Genomic DNA, 15571 nt, shown 5'->3' on the forward strand with positions numbered 1-15571 from the left:
AACTGAATGAAGGTGGCTACGCAGGCTAGTTGAGACTTCATCTTGGAAATTTTGGTCAAATGTCAGGCATGACTCAAGGAAAGGATAGAGACAGGAATGAGCTTCATCAACGAAGCTTCATTACCCTCTGAGAGTGATTACAAAGTAAACAAAACCCTCATGTGACATTGCTCTAACACCACATGTAAAAAGCAATTACAGCTGCTGCACACTTCACACTAATTATTCAGTATTCTATAGTGCATCTGTCTCCAACCTTTATCACATAGGCCTCAAAGATTTCTCGTTCCTGTTTTGTGGCATACAACTTCAGCACTCTCGTCGTACAAATTCTGGCATGCAGCCACCTGGCGTGCGTTGAGTCTTGGAGTGGAGCACCAAATCGGTTCCTGTTCAAGTCGTCACCAATGCGGCATGCTCCCACCACCGCCTGTTAGGGCCTTGTCTACCCTATGTACCATCAAGATACATTGAAATAGGAACAACAAACTATGCAACTTTCAGTATATGCTGTGCATCATGGTGACGGGCTGTGTAGCCACAGGAGGAACAAAGTTACAAGAATTCGTGTCCAACAGTGTTATGGAAATAGCATTTGAGAATGTTAATTTGGCCCACTGCCGCATGTCGTGCGGGGTCCTACTACGGTAATCAAACGTTGTCACTGTGTAGGATCAAGCAGAACACGACGAAGGCTGATCGCAGAAGCACAAACGGGCACCAAATATGGTGGTAAGCGAAATCAATATTTTCACAGACCGAACAGTGCCCTCTCGACGCCCACGTGCAAGTTGGTCGAACTGGAAGTATATAATACCTTAGATAAACTGCACGAAGCTTACCATCACTCCGAAACCTCCCGCCTCAACCACCTACCAAGCGAGACACTCTTGAACTCCTCGTATATCCAGCGCCCCGAGAACAGCTACAAAGTGTGCCCGTCCACATCCGTCAACACATTTGTAGAGCTTCCATACCGCGATGTACGCATCAATACGCTCGTTAGGAAAGCAACCCTCTGGAAACCAACGAAACTAACGTGGATAATTACAAACTTTTCATTTCTGCGCGCCAAGAGTCCTCTGCAATGATTTAACAAGAATATGCAGCAGGACCATGACCTCCTGAATATAATGTCCCGGAGCTTATGACAGCACGCAGCGATTACAAGACACGTGGTTCAACGAACCAAAGCGACGCGCAGGAATCACCTTTGTAGGTCGCAATAGTCTTGTCTTGTTATTTCTTAGTCAACGACCGTGTGGTGAGCGACAAAAGTTTCGTGCGAACTATCGTTCGTGGCTGGCCGGTCGCAATAGTCTTGTCTTGATATTTCTTAGTCAATGACCGTGTGGTGAGCGACAAGATCGGCTGGCCATGATAGCACCGCCGTTTGATGTTGAAGGCATACGCGCACTGGCACGTCGGAGACGAAACGCTCAGCGGCCTCAACACGATGCTCTAATGAAATGCAGCGCAGAAGCTTGTCGCGAGCGCACTCATCATTCTCGCAAATCGAGGCGGCACAACTGATGCAGAACGCCCGTGTTCACCGTCGTAACGCACTACGCGCAAATAAGGCGGCCGCACACACTCAGCGTCTCAATCACACGCTGCACACCACCGTGAGTGTTCTCCAGAAGTTCTTCGAGAGCGCCCTTATCACAATCGCAAGCCGAACACCTATGCACCGCTGCAACGGCAGACAAAAATCACGGCGAGAAGATCGCAGCGAAGTAACCGTACAACAGCTGCCATTTTTTTTAAGTCTGCACGCTCACAGTGCAGTGCAAACTTTATATGAACAATCTTCCCCTCCTCTTTTCCCCGTGCCCCACACCAGGGCCTATTGGCCTCCTCCTGTAATAAAGTCATCCATTCCATTTTTAATCCATGACGTCACATCCGGCAAAAAAAGTCGCTTTCTTTGTTTTTTGATGTTTAGTTGGCGCATGCGCAGTAGGGCTCGTCCACCGTTCCTGAATGTCAGGTCGAACTCCGCCGCAACGGGAGGTAGGAAACGCGCTCCCGACTGCGCTATGAACAGACACGTGAACAGGACAAATGCGCCGTATATCGTTGTGTTCAGATGGCCGTCTAGGAGAGACTAAGTGAAGTAGTGCATCATGACGCTAATAAGCGCCGACAGTTGGCGCCTCGATGCCAGCGCCTGCGTGTGCGCGTTCGCGCAGCGTAACCTACAGAGAAGTCTGTAAGGAAACTACCACGGAGTCAGATCGACGCCGACTTGCAAATCTCGCGCTCGTGGCACGGTCCGCTGCTCCTTTCGCTGCAGCGGGCCGTGTTTTCACCAAACAATTCGCTGACAATCCGTTTGGTTTCGTTCGCACGGATGGTTTTCGAGCGCCTGTGGTTTCAGTCGGATTTACGCAATGCTCCGGAGCGTGCAACGCAGTGTCTAACGTTGATGCGTATAACGGTGCCATACCGACGAAATATAAATAGCGATGTGCAAGTCCGTATCGATGCACAAAAACATTCAACTTCTCCTGTGAAGGCACCTTTCACTTTCGTGTTTACCGGTTCCTATGGCAGAGTGATCAACCATATTTTTTGTAGTTATGTGTTTGCCTTGCAGTTTTGTATTTTGGAGTTATGTGTTTGAAAAGTTCTTGTTGCTTGTATTTTTTTCTACGTTTGTAATTTGTGATTTTGTTTGCACCCATTCATGTTATATTTGATGTATGCGAATGCTCCCCCTATGTAATACCCTACTACGGAGTGCCTTTAAGGGTGCCTGAATAAATGAATAAATAAAAAATAAGTAAAGAAACTCTTCGGATCAGTCATGGGTGGTGTTCACCTATGTAATTTTTATATCCGACAGATTCTCAACCGGTTTTGATTTTTGAGAGACGCGAAATAACCTTTTCTACGAACTTTCATGCAAAGCGCACTTAGACAGTGCATTGTCCACATTTAATGTGTCCTTTGCAAATCACGGTACAGTGAAAGGCTATATAGTCGACTAGTTTAAATTTCTCACTGTGCGGTTTCCCCTCGAGTACCTAAAAACCGTATAGGCTAAAACCTTCACTGAGAATATGATGGAAGTGCTGTTCCCTGTATCCTTATATGAATCATTTTACTGCCCTGCTCCTGGCCACAATGATTTATCTCGTGAAAGAAAACGGCTCTCCCACCGCGCGTGACAACTTTTAAAACTGAGCTTTCAGGCTCTCACTGCTGTCAACTGTAGTAAACACAAAACGCACGGCTGGGAAACCAACTTGCTGGGACGATTATGGTAGGGGCTGAAGTCATGGTCGAATCGAACTTGGGCCCTTACGTTCTAACACCGACGTCTATCCAATCGCGCCATTCTTGCACGGTCGAAGAAGTTTGTATTTTGAGCGGACACATGCAAAATATTAGACAGAAAATGCCACCCACCTGCTAATGACGGCGATGGTTGAACGCTAGGGAAAGCAATGGAATGCCTGTATCAATGAAGCACTAGAGAGCGCATTCGAAGTGCAATAAACCGTGTCGGTAAGAAACAGGTCTTCGCATAAAGAGCGCACAGTCTTACGTCACACTATCGACCAATAGGATGCGATCGATTCTAGGTTGGTTCGTTCGGTGCTGGAGTTGATTTTGGAAAGCCTCGCGTTTCCCCATGGCTTTCTTTTCGACAGAGGTGTATTGATTTTTTTCTTTCGGTTACAGACCAACGCGCTCTCTGTTAGAATAAGGTTGGAGAGATAGGATTGTTCGTTGCATGCTCCAGAAATCACACATTATGAGTAAAACTAGAAACAGTTCACCATATATTCGCGGAGTGCTGGGATGCCATTTTTTCGAGGATGTGCTGCAAAGAGAAAGCCCTTTTCTCTTCAACTCATGGCATACACTTTCTATCTGCACGAAGTGATAGCAGTGTGCCGTACGATTTCATCGTGGCTCTAGGCCTGCACGCCATTTGGAGGTTGAAAATGTATGGCACTACGTCATCCCGATCCTCAGCCACATGGTGTGGGAGTGTAAGGGCGTCAAGGAACTACCGGAGGTCCTGGCGCCATCACCGGAGCAATGGGAGGCCGTGCTGACCAGCGTGGTCCTGGAGAATCAGCGTGGTCTACCCGGGCTCTTCGTGCTGCGGCAGGCCATGGCATCCCGGAATAGGGACGCCAACCAAAGGGGACTATCATATGAAGACCAACACAGGAGATCATCATCCGCTCCTTTACTATTTGTGGAAAATAAACGTTTATACTACTACTACTACTTCACCCACTATCACTATCAGTGTTAGAGAAAGTTGGCTTTACTGCAGTGCATTTTGTGGTGCGTACGTTCCCCATCAGTGAGACATAGGAAACTTCGCTTTAAAAACGAAGTTGGTTTGCACCTCCACAACACAGTACAGCACGCCCAGTCAAGCCGTGTGAGCCGCGAGTGAGCGAAACAAAAGTGGTGAGCAGAAGCCCGGAACAAGTCGACAGCAAACGACACCGTCTCTTTTCGCGCGGAAAAACCGGACAATTGTGCAATTCCAGCGACCATTGATTTGTAGAAGTTCATGCAAATTTTTATACACTTCGATGCGCTGATTACGGTGGCTGCCCTTGGGCGAATGATCGGAGATGCGTGCATATTCATGTTCGTCTTTTCGAACAAACTTAATCCTTAGTCAGCGCCTGTCCTTTTTTTTACAGTCCGGCCCCGCACGCGCAGTTTTCCGTACAAAAATGCGACCCCATGTAGTACAGAATCATGCTGTAGCACGCAAAGTTGGGAACCTTTCACGTAACGATAATACCAGCGATTCGCAGAAAAACTATCGTTTTGCGCCCCTACTGTTTATTTTTAAAACATTTTTGCATGCCCTTCAAGTTACTGTTACGGCAACCACATGTTAGGACTTCCAATCCCTTTATCAATTACCAAAAAGGAAATCGACGATCCCAATGACGTTGTGAATCACGGTTCACGTGTCCACCACTGCGGCAAACACGACAGAATACAGTGTGCAGAGCTTTCCAGTGGCATCGTAGGCTGCTCCGCAAACTATATACGTCCAAACGTCGTCTGTCGCTGGCCTGCGTAGTGCGCCCCCAACAGCCCTCATGCAATCCGAAAGCGAGGGCGAAATGGACGTGTTTTTGTCTCATCCATCACCTGAGGAAGACGGGCCGCCTTTTTTCTTACCCTTCCTACTGCACAAAAGAACCACCAGCACCATCTTCAAGAGCCATGTTTGCAGAAACAGCCTTGAAGCATTCGTCGAGGCCAACGTGGACCCCGCAAGTAACCTTCTGCGGCGACGCACGGTTCTGGACGTCTGCGTGGCCTGCATCACAAAGAACCTGGAACGGGACATCACGGAGCGCAGTATCGACGTGCTTCTCTCGTGTGCTGCCTGCATTTGTGAGCTGTGCATGGTCACCGTGGTGAAGAAGGATAGCCTAACTGAAGAAGTGCTCCGCAAGTTTCGCGTGCCGACTAAACAGCGCAGCGTCGTGTACACGTCCCTTTTCGAAGCGGTGCTCTTCCGCGCCACAACGGCAGATCTTGCGCCATTTTACGGCAATGCGGGCGGGCCGGCTGAGCTCGCCTGCGTCAAGCTGCCGCTGTGTCGCTGCCACATGCGCCCGCTGTACGCGGCCATCTACTTCAGCAACGTGCAGGTGGTGAGTACGCTGCTTCGCTACGGGGCCGAGGTGAGACCTGAAGACACTTGCAACTGCGAAGAGCCCCGGCGCATGCACCCGTTGCTGAGGGTCTACACAATGCTGTCAGGCATTTATTGTAACAGAGTCCCTGCGGTAGACTTTGTGCGCTGCCACCAGCTGGCCGCACTCGTGATGCCTTGCCATGACGCGGTGTTACGCGAGGGCTGCTTCTCTCTCGTGGAGGCCTACACTCCCGATGAAGAGTACGAGTCGCTACTGCGCGAGAAACGAAGCTTGCAACACTTTTGTAGACTCTCGCTACGAGCGGCGCTGGACAGGCGTCGAGCCATGCCGAAGGGAGTTGAACAGCTGCCTCTACCGAAGCTGCTGCAGAGATACATCCTGTACCAGTACGGACCTGGATGCGTGTGACGGCCGAACGCCACGGGGTGTGTGTTAATCTTTTGTACGTACTCATGATAATACACTCGGTGGTGTTTTAACCAACGCTGTCCGCGATCGTACAATGTCTTGGTAAATTTAGCAAGTAGCATTAAATGTGACCATTCATGCCGCAATCTGAGAACTTTACGTGGGATTTCGAGTTGAAGAAGCATCTCGCAGAGCTCATGACCCCGCCGTTTTGTGAACTGTTCGGACGCCTCTTTCTCGTATTTGTGCGTTGGATGCGCAGCTGTGGGTGCATTTGTAATAGCGCTAGCATGATATGCGCTATCAGGCAAAGAATCGGACAGAGTGAGCATCGGAAGCCCGAACTCGTCACGTGCTTTTAAACAACCAAAAAACTAACAGTGTCGAGAATGGAACAGAGACTCGCGATGACGGCGAAGTCACCTAAAGACTACTCTTTACTTATGTCAAAAGTAACACAGCTCTCGAAGGGCTTCTAAATCTTACTTTCATTCGACGCGGAGGCGCTACTACTTCCTATGCATGACTTTCGAATTACACTCAAGTGTGTTTCCATGCTTTGAACCCGCCGTGGTGGCTCAGTGGCTAAGGTGTTATGTTGCTAAGCCCAAGGACGCAGGTTCGACTCCCGGCTGCGGCGGCCACTTTTCTGATGGACGCGAAAGATGAAAACTCCCGTGTGTTCGGGATCCCGAGGTGGCCAAAATTCATTCGGAGCGCTCCACTACGGCGCGCCTGCCTCATCGCCTGTGTAGCGTCGGCGCATTGAAGCTCATAATCAGTCAATGAAGTGCTTTTATTGCGAATCCATCATGGCTTCCCCTGGCGATACTTTTTCTGCAACATCAAGTGTGTGCTACGCTGGTGGCTCACGCCGTCGGTATAACATTGCCTGCCCTGTCAGCCACTTTCTAATTCGAGCAGTAGGCACGCCTCAGGCATGTCCGACGGCGGGTGCGCCTACACGGATCAGCGAAGAAAAAACTACCACCCCTTCCTAAAGATAGTTGAGAGACGCGCGAAAGCTTACTCACATCTACACTGCCGGAAACGTACGTCAAACCCTTCGCCAAAACTGCATTCAATGGCTCGCCAAACATTCAAAGACCCAAATTGCAAACAAAAAACGAGCCCATGCGACGATTTTTCCCGCACTAATTAAACGCATCTGCGAATGTTCTAACTGTATGCCAATATTTATTTAATGATTTACATACCCTAAAGGCCCCAAGGGACATTACATAGGGGGGGGGGGGAGATAGAGAAGGGTTATGATCAAAAGTACAGCACATTTTTCCAGCAGAACATAACAATGAAAGCAGGTATGCTGTGCATGACTGTTGCATCGAGCAACCGAAGGTACAGCCGGTAAAACGCTTGTCTATAACAGCGATTTCAACTTCAACCAGCTACATCCGAAAACTGCCGAAACATACTCGTTCCAAACATGTCGGAGGCAAAAGCGAAGGGCTAAGACTTCAGAATTCCGCAGTAGTTTTATTCAAATCCCGCTCCGGCGGGGCAGGATAGGGCTGAGAGTACGAACGCTGTGTTATAGACAAGCCTTTTACTGGCTGTACAATCCAGAAACAACGCCAATGAACAATGCATTATATTGAATGAAAAAAGGGGTTCACGCAAAATACACTTAACAACAATGAAAAAAAAAAAACATAAGCGCAATCAGTACACTCAACTGGAGCAAAAAAAGATACAGAAGAAAAAACAAAACAAAAGAAAGATTTATGCGTCATCAAAGAACTGCAAGAAAGGTTTTGAGCGCATGTTGAAAGGATGATGACTGGGACAGTTCTGCGATGTGAGCAGGCAACGAGTTCCATTCTGCGATTGCAAGAACTAAAGGAAAGTTTTATATCTTTTTTCTTTTAGCGAAAATTGGTCTAACTTTGAAAATGTGGTCTACCCGGGTGGAGATATGAGGTGGTGGAATGATTTGAAGCTGGGAAAACGACGTGCTACTGTGGTGCAGATAATGAAAAAAAAAAAAAATAGTCGAGCCAACTTTCGGCGCGTGGCAAGCGAGGGAAGATGAAGTGATTCGAGTACCAGGACGTGATGAACCGGGTTGCCTTGTTCTGGACGGATTCCAAGAGGTTAGTTAGGTTTGCGCCCTGAGGATGCCATATGATAGACAGTATTCTAGTGAGGGCCTGATAAGGCAATTATATGCTTGAAACATGGTTTCCTTGGTGTCTAAACGTAGGCGCCTCTAGAGAAGGCCAAGTTTTTTAAGGGCTTTAGTATTTAGGTGTTCTATGTGGTACGTCCACATTAAATTCGCCGTAAAGAACACACCCAAATATTTGAACGATTGAACTGAATCAATTGGTGTACTATTTATTTTGTAGTTATCAGGGAGGGTCTCGGGGACAGAACTAAACATTTTGTGTTTGGTTTTTTCTACATTAATTTCCATTTGCCAGCGGCTACACCATTCCTCTAGCTTAATGAGATCAGATTGCAAGATAATTGTGTCGGTTGGATTAGGTATCTCTCTATATACTACACAATCGTCCGCAAACAGGCGAATTTGGTGATTTGAGCCTGCATGCTATGTCAGGGATGTAAATCAGGAATAAAGGAGGACCTAACAGTGACCCCTGAGGTACCCCAAATGACACGCGGGTTTGGTTAAAAATATAATTGCTTAATATGACTGTCTGGAACGATTGGTTAAAAATTCTTCTATCCATCGTGTTGTGTTTTGTTCAAGTTGGAAGGTGGCGATTTTTTAGTAACAGACGTTTATGTGGCACGCGATCGAAGGCTTTTGAGAAGTCACTGAAAATTGCATCAACAGGACGGGACACGTTTAGAGCGGAATGAAGTCGGTTACAAATTAGAAGAGCTGTGTTTGACAAGACAGATCTTTACGAAAGCCATGTTGGTTGTTTAAGCGCAGGCTGTCCAGGCTAAGGTTGGTCATTATGTGCGTGAATAAAATGTGTTCGAGTAAGTTACAACCGATTGATGTTAGTGAAATTGGCTTGTAGTTATAAGGTATTGTACTGTGATCCGATTTAAAAATTGGGGTCACCTGCGCTGATTTCCACTCTTGCGGTATGACTTCTCACTCAAATGATTGTTGAAAAATCAAAGAAAATATGACGAAAAGTGAGTTGTTAGTTTTAAAAGTTTCGCGGTCCGGGGCTAGTCTTGAGTTCCAAACGATCTATTGCGCAGGCTACGCCATGCGTAGTGATTACGCTAGCGTTGTTGTGGTTTGGTGGGCCATTCCTCTAGCCATGCACCTTCTGACTTCAAAAGATTGAGTTGGGCCCCCGAGAATCGACAAAATGCTTCAGCCAGTGTGTCAACCTCCCCTGCCTGCTCTCTCGAGGAGCACACAAACGCAACATCGTCCACGTAGGCCAACACCTTGAGCTCTTCGTCGCCGAGAACCAAGCCTTTGATTGACTTGCACGCTATTGCCATCCTTCAAAGTGGTTCAATATACAATGCGAAGAGGATCGGGGGACATAGGGCAGCCCTGTCTGAGTGACCTATCGATGTCGATGGGCGCCCCTACCTCCCCGCTTATGATTATGCTGGTGGTGATGGAGGTGTAGCAGGTTTTTATCCACTCGATCATTGTATCCCCTACCCCATATTGACCGAGGAGCTTGAACAGGAAGGCGCGGTCAACCCGGTCGAAGGCCTTTTTAAGGTCGAGTTGTAGGACAGCTAAGAGGTGAATGCCTGATTCCGCCACCTCGCAGATGGTCCGCATGCGGTGCAGGTTGGTGTTGATGGAGCGTCCCTTAAACCCGCATGTCTGGTGAGGACCCAGTACACTACTGAGGGCTGTCTCGAGGTGTTTGGCCAGGATGCGGGCTAGAATTTTATAGTCGGTGGAAAGACGACTGATAGGCCTGAAGTCTTCCACGTTGGGTGGCGTGTTATGGTAGGTTTTTTGGGGGATGAGGACTAAGTTACTGCCCCGCATGGAGGGTGGTAGCAGTTTTGTGTTCTTGATGTTTTCAAAGACCGCCGACAATACAGGGCTGATCTCTTCACAAAAAACCTGATAGAATTCAGAGATTATGCCATGAGGCCCCGCCAGGAGAAGACGAGTATCTCAAGGCTGCCAACGAATATTGTCGAGTGATTTGCTTTGGTCATGTTTGAGAGATTTGAGCGCTTGTTTCTTACGCACCCCTCTTGGATCCGAGGGCATTTATGCTATTACTACAAGTGATGTAACCACAGCCCCCTTATTTGTGTCAAGAAAAGCTATCGCGAAACCTCGGTCTTCCCTACGCAAGCTACGGTAGCAACGAATGGAATGGCATGCGCCGCTAGGATTCACGCTTTGAGAAGGCTTGGTGGTCACGCACCAATCTTGCAGCAAAGCCCCATCATGCTAATACTGCAAGCGACGTAGCCAGAACTCCTTATTTAACTAAAAAAAAGCTATCGAAATACCCGATCTTCCCAATGAAAACCAAACAAGCCACAAATGAATGAGCGCTTTCGAACAGAAATAGCTTGCAATTTGTCTCAAGGCAGCCGATAACCGCAAGTTAGAAAGGACTTGATTCTCTTCTGCTGAAAGGAATGACCCCAAAGCACGGGAAGGACGTGAAACCCGACCGCTGCTGCCAGCTTTCCGCTGCTTTCTCGCGCTGCGCTGCGTCGACGCCGATATCTGGCGAGCGTAGACATCGGCGTGCTCACGCGTCAGCTCGCGTCGCCACGCGAGAAAACGCCGAAAGTACGCTGCATGTTGTTGGGCCTTTACGTCTACTAAATATGCGTCAGCTCCCCAGCGCCGCAGCCCCAGCCTCGCCCACGGAGCGAAACCATCGGCCGCCGTCCAAAACGAGGAAAAAAATATCCACGTCGCATGAAGTTGCGCACGAAGAGAAATGGACGTCAGGCTGTGACGTTGCCGTTGGAAGGGTGTGTGCGTGTGTGGAAAGGGGGGGGGGGCTGGGCCCCTACGGGATATGGTTCGGGAATACGCGCCCCGGTGTGTTCGTTTCAGTGGCGACGAGGATGGGATCAGAACGGGGCGTCAATTCAGTCCCCCATGAACGCCGCACCCACGGGAGTATACGCCTGCCCGCCGCAGTTGGACGAGTCGAGCGACAAGTGGCTCGCGTACCAGGTTCGGCTGGAAGCCTTCTTTGAGGGAAATGGCATCACGGAAGACACAAAGAAGCGGGTCTTGCTGGTGACTGCACTGTCCACCCACACCGTCGACGTACTGAGCGGACGTTGTGCTCAGGATAAGGTGAATGAACTTTCGTACCCACAAGTGGTAGCCTTGCTTAAGCAGCCCTTTTCGCTGCAACTAAACGAGATAGCGCAGTCTTATAAGTTCTTCACCAGCAGCCAGCTGCCCGGCGAACCGGTCAATGATTTTATCGTGGCGATTCGATTTTGGCACATCGTTGGATAGAATGCTACGAGATCACATCGTGTGTGGACTGCGAAGCGCAGGAGTGCGTCGGAAGCTACTCGCGAAACCACAGCTGACGAGGAGCGAAGCGGAAAAAAATGGGACATCAGCCGAAATGGTCGAAGCCAACGCGCAAGGGATAGTAAGCCCCGCCACTGAGGGAATTGTGCATGCGCTAGCTAGGAGGCCAGTCCTATCGCCCAAGAAGCCGGCCACAGATTGTTGCGTGCTACCGCTGCGGAGCAAAAGGGCACGGACCCGAGGATTGCCACTTCCGCTTGGAATCATGCTTTAGGTGCAAACAACGAGGTCATATCGCCCGAGCCTGTTGCCGCCGTGAGAGTGGTTTTGGGGTGGTGCCACCAGTGCGCCAAGTACACGCCTTGTCTTCGCGGGAGGAAGACACGGGCACAGAGGGTATGTTCGCGCTGGAGGCAGCGAACAGTAATATCGGCCACGTCGGCATTACGCAACCCATCGTGCGCACCTTGGAGTGTGCTGGGGTTCCAGTGGACACGCAGGTCGACACAGGCTCACCGGTTTCGGTCATCACGTGGCCCACATATGAGCGGAACAAAGCAGTGTAGTCCAAGCTGCCCGGTTCACCATTGAAACTGACCAGCTTCCTGGGACGGCTTCCAGGGCTTGGACAACTTAAGCTCAAGGTTTCATGCGGAAACAGGTCGACGGATGGATCTTTGCAAGTCCTTGGTTGCTCCGGCCTCAACCTGTGCGGACGCGACCTGATTCAAGCGTTCCACATGCTCGAGGCACCGGTCATGAACGTGAACACGCCAGGTGAGCAACTGCCGTTAGTCAGTGCTGACGACATTAACGTGGACCGGTTGCTAGCAGAATTCGCTGATGTGTTCGCGCCAGGTTTGTGACTCATAAAAGGGCCTTCGGTACACTTCGAGACGCGAGAAAACGTGGTGCCAAAATTTTGGAGAGCACGCGAAGTTCCTTATGCTTTTCGTCCAAAGGTCGACGCGGAACTGGACCGCTTTTCGGGCGCGGGTATTATTGTCCCGGTGCCTCATTCGAAGTGGGCCGCGCCAGTGGTACCGGCAGTAAAACGGAATGGCTGCATCGCCTTTGCGGCGATTTTAAACTAACGGTAAACAAAGCCTGTCACGCTGAGCAATATCCGTTTCCACGGGTGGAGGATATCCTGGCGACATTAAAGGGCGGTGAAGTTTTTACCACGATAAACTTGCGGGAGGCGTACAACCAGCTTCCGTTGGATGAGGAAGCCATATACCCGCTTATAACGAACACAACGGGAAACCGAAATCACTTCGTTATATCCGCTTTTTGCTATATCTGGACAGAAAATGTATGTATACCAATGGTGACGGGAAACGAAGATTTGTTCGTTATAGACGCTATATCGTTAAAACCGGGTTCGCTATAAGTGGGCTATACTGTAGTCACGACCATAAACGCGCATACGGGACTGTTCAGCTTCACTCGCCTGCCTTTTGGAGTGGCGTCCGCGCCGGCCGTGTTTCAACGTCGTATGGAGACCATTTTGCAGGGGCTTCCGGGTCTTCCAGTCTATCGAGATGAAGTCATCGTGGCAGAGAAACGCAATGACTGCACCACACTACGCACAGTATTGAAGCGTTTCCATGAATATGGCGTGCGCTTGAACGCAGGTAAGTGCAAGTTCCGCCAACCAGAGGTGGATTTTTTGGGACATCGAGTCAGCGCTCGAGGTCTTCAACCAAAGATGGAGAACATCGACGCCATCCTGGAGGTTCAGGCATCGCGGAATCCCGCAGAATTATGGTCCTACCTTGGCATGGTCACGTACTACCACAACTTTCTCCCTAACTCATCGACCACCATGGCGCCCTTATATCAACTACTCCGGAAGGAAGCTAAGTGGGAGCGGGGTACCACTCAACAACAGGCATTCAGCAATGTGAAAGACCTTCTCATATCCGCAGATTTTCTGGCGCATTTTGACCCACACAGGCCGCTAGTCCTGGAATGCGATGCCTCCCCGGACGGAATCGGCGCAGTGGTTTCACACGATGTCGGGGGCAAGGTACTTCGGCCCATAGGGTTCCGTTCTCGATTATTGAAGGAAGCTGAGAAAAATTACTCGCAGATGGAGCATGAAGCCTTGGCACTTGTTTTGGTGCATCGAAATTCTGACAATACTTACTGGGCAATACTTTCACATTGATGACGGAGCATAATGCTTGTGGGACGTTTTCATCCAGACACGCCAGTACCCGTGATGGCCGCTGCGCGAATCCAGCGATGGGCCCTGCTGCTGAGCGCATACGATTACGTCATCAAACACCATCCCGGGAAAGACAACGTTCCAGGAGATGCCCTCAGCCGGCTCCCCACGTCAGCAACTTCCCAGCCACAGACGCAGGAAGAAACTGGGAACGGTGAGTATGTCCTGCTCACGGAACCCCTCAATGATGGTGTCATGTCCGCGAAGCAACTGGGCACTTTCACGGCGCTTGATGACGAATTAGCAAAGGTGCGAGAATGGGTGCAGGAGAAGTGGCCGCGAAATTTGGGGCCTGAGGACCAGCACTTGATGCTATACTTCAACCGGAAGGCTGAGATAACGGGGAGTTACGGGCTTTTCTACTGGGGCCATCGAGTGATCGTCCCTAAGAATGCCTGAGCAGTAATGTTACGTCTGCTGCATGATACTCATCAAGGAATTTGCTCAACGAAGCAGCTAGGGCGCTCCTTGATGTGGTACCCCCGGATCGATAAGGACATTGAGCACATGGTTAAGTCCTGCCCCAGTTACATCCAAGCTGACCCTATGCCCCAAGAAACCCGCTGTTGCATGGCCGGAAACGGATGAGCGTTGGTCGAGGCTGCATATCGATTTTGGGAGGTCGATCGATGGTCACATGCTACTGATTGTGGTGGATTCACACAGTAAGTGGATAGAAGCGATACCCATGAAGAGATCTCCACGCACGCCACCATAGAAGCTCTGCGCACCTTGTTCAGTACAGTCGGGTTGCCCCGGACGGTATCCGATAATTGCCCACAGTTTACGAGTTGGGAATTTCGCAATTTTATGAAGCTGAATACCATAGTACACCTCCAAACAGCCCCGTATCACCCCTAGTCCAATGGGCTCGCGGAGAGGGCTGTTCGTACTGTCAAGTTTTCTTCGAAGAAGAATGTGCAGGGGTCACTGAAAAACCGCCTGGCCAGGATTCTGCACAGGTACCGATCGACGCCGCAGGCCGGGGGCCAGACACCAGCGCAACTCCTAATGGGCTACGATCTTCGCTCCAGGCTGGACAACGCAGTATCCGTTCCGCCCTCGCTAGTTGACCGTCCCTCCCTCGATGTGTGGCAGCCTGGTGAGCCAGTCTGGGTGAGTAACTTCGGGCGAGGCAAGCAGTGGACTCCAGCCAGCATTACATCGACAGACGCAGCCCGCCTAGTGAATGCAGACGGTCCGGAGGGGGAAACCATTCGGCGCCAGAGCGACCAAATGAAGCCACGGGAGTTGGAGCACGACCAGGGAGAAGCCAGTGACTCCGGGTGCCAGGAAACTGCCGGCGGACCCCTAGCAGGAGGAACACCGAGGGGAGTGCCAACAAGCAACGAGATCGCCGGGAGCACCTTAACTCCGGTGTTGCGTTGGTCGGGCCGGCAACGCAAACCGCCAGACCGTTGCTCACCGTAGGGGGAGCGAAATGATGTATCTGTGACGTCACGCCAGCCGAAGGCGCCGTTATCACCACTGATCCTTCTCCTTCCCTCCCTCTTAACCCCTCTCGCACAACGCTACATTATAGAGTTTTAGAATAACGTACGCAACCGTACGCAAACAGCGAACGCTATTTCTTCGCGTCGTTCTCACTGTGCATGCGCCGTACGTTAAGCCGCCTCTGCGTTTAGCGGACGGAAGCCGAGCGTACGCTATTTCAGCGAAATGGCGTGCGTACGGGATGCCGCTTGCGTTTCCAACATGGCGGAAAGTAGCCTGGGAAGCATTCACGATTCCGCTTTTCTGTCGACAGTAATTTGCTCCCGATGAACCAAGTTCTTTGCCCCTGTGCTTTTAAATACGTCGAGC

The 15571-nt window shown here is 50.2% G+C and overlaps 1 protein-coding gene across 1 annotated transcript; it reads left to right on the forward strand.

Moving 5' to 3' along the window:
- The first annotated feature begins 11121 nt into the window (after window positions 1-11121).
- LOC144140926 (uncharacterized) lies at window positions 11122-15178 on the forward strand. The gene is made up of 4 exons (XM_077672424.1): window positions 11122-11325; window positions 11680-11683; window positions 13734-13909; window positions 14729-15178. Exons 1-4 carry the CDS (start codon window positions 11122-11124, stop codon window positions 15176-15178), a joined length of 834 nt encoding a protein of 277 aa, XP_077528550.1.
- Window positions 15179-15571: the final 393 nt, after the last annotated feature.

Source organism: Haemaphysalis longicornis, unplaced genomic scaffold (assembly GCF_048455015.1).
Source record: "Haemaphysalis longicornis isolate Haplotype H1 unplaced genomic scaffold, Haemaphysalis longicornis Haplotype H1 scaffold_56, whole genome shotgun sequence".
NCBI lineage: Eukaryota > Metazoa > Arthropoda > Arachnida > Ixodida > Ixodidae > Haemaphysalis > Haemaphysalis longicornis.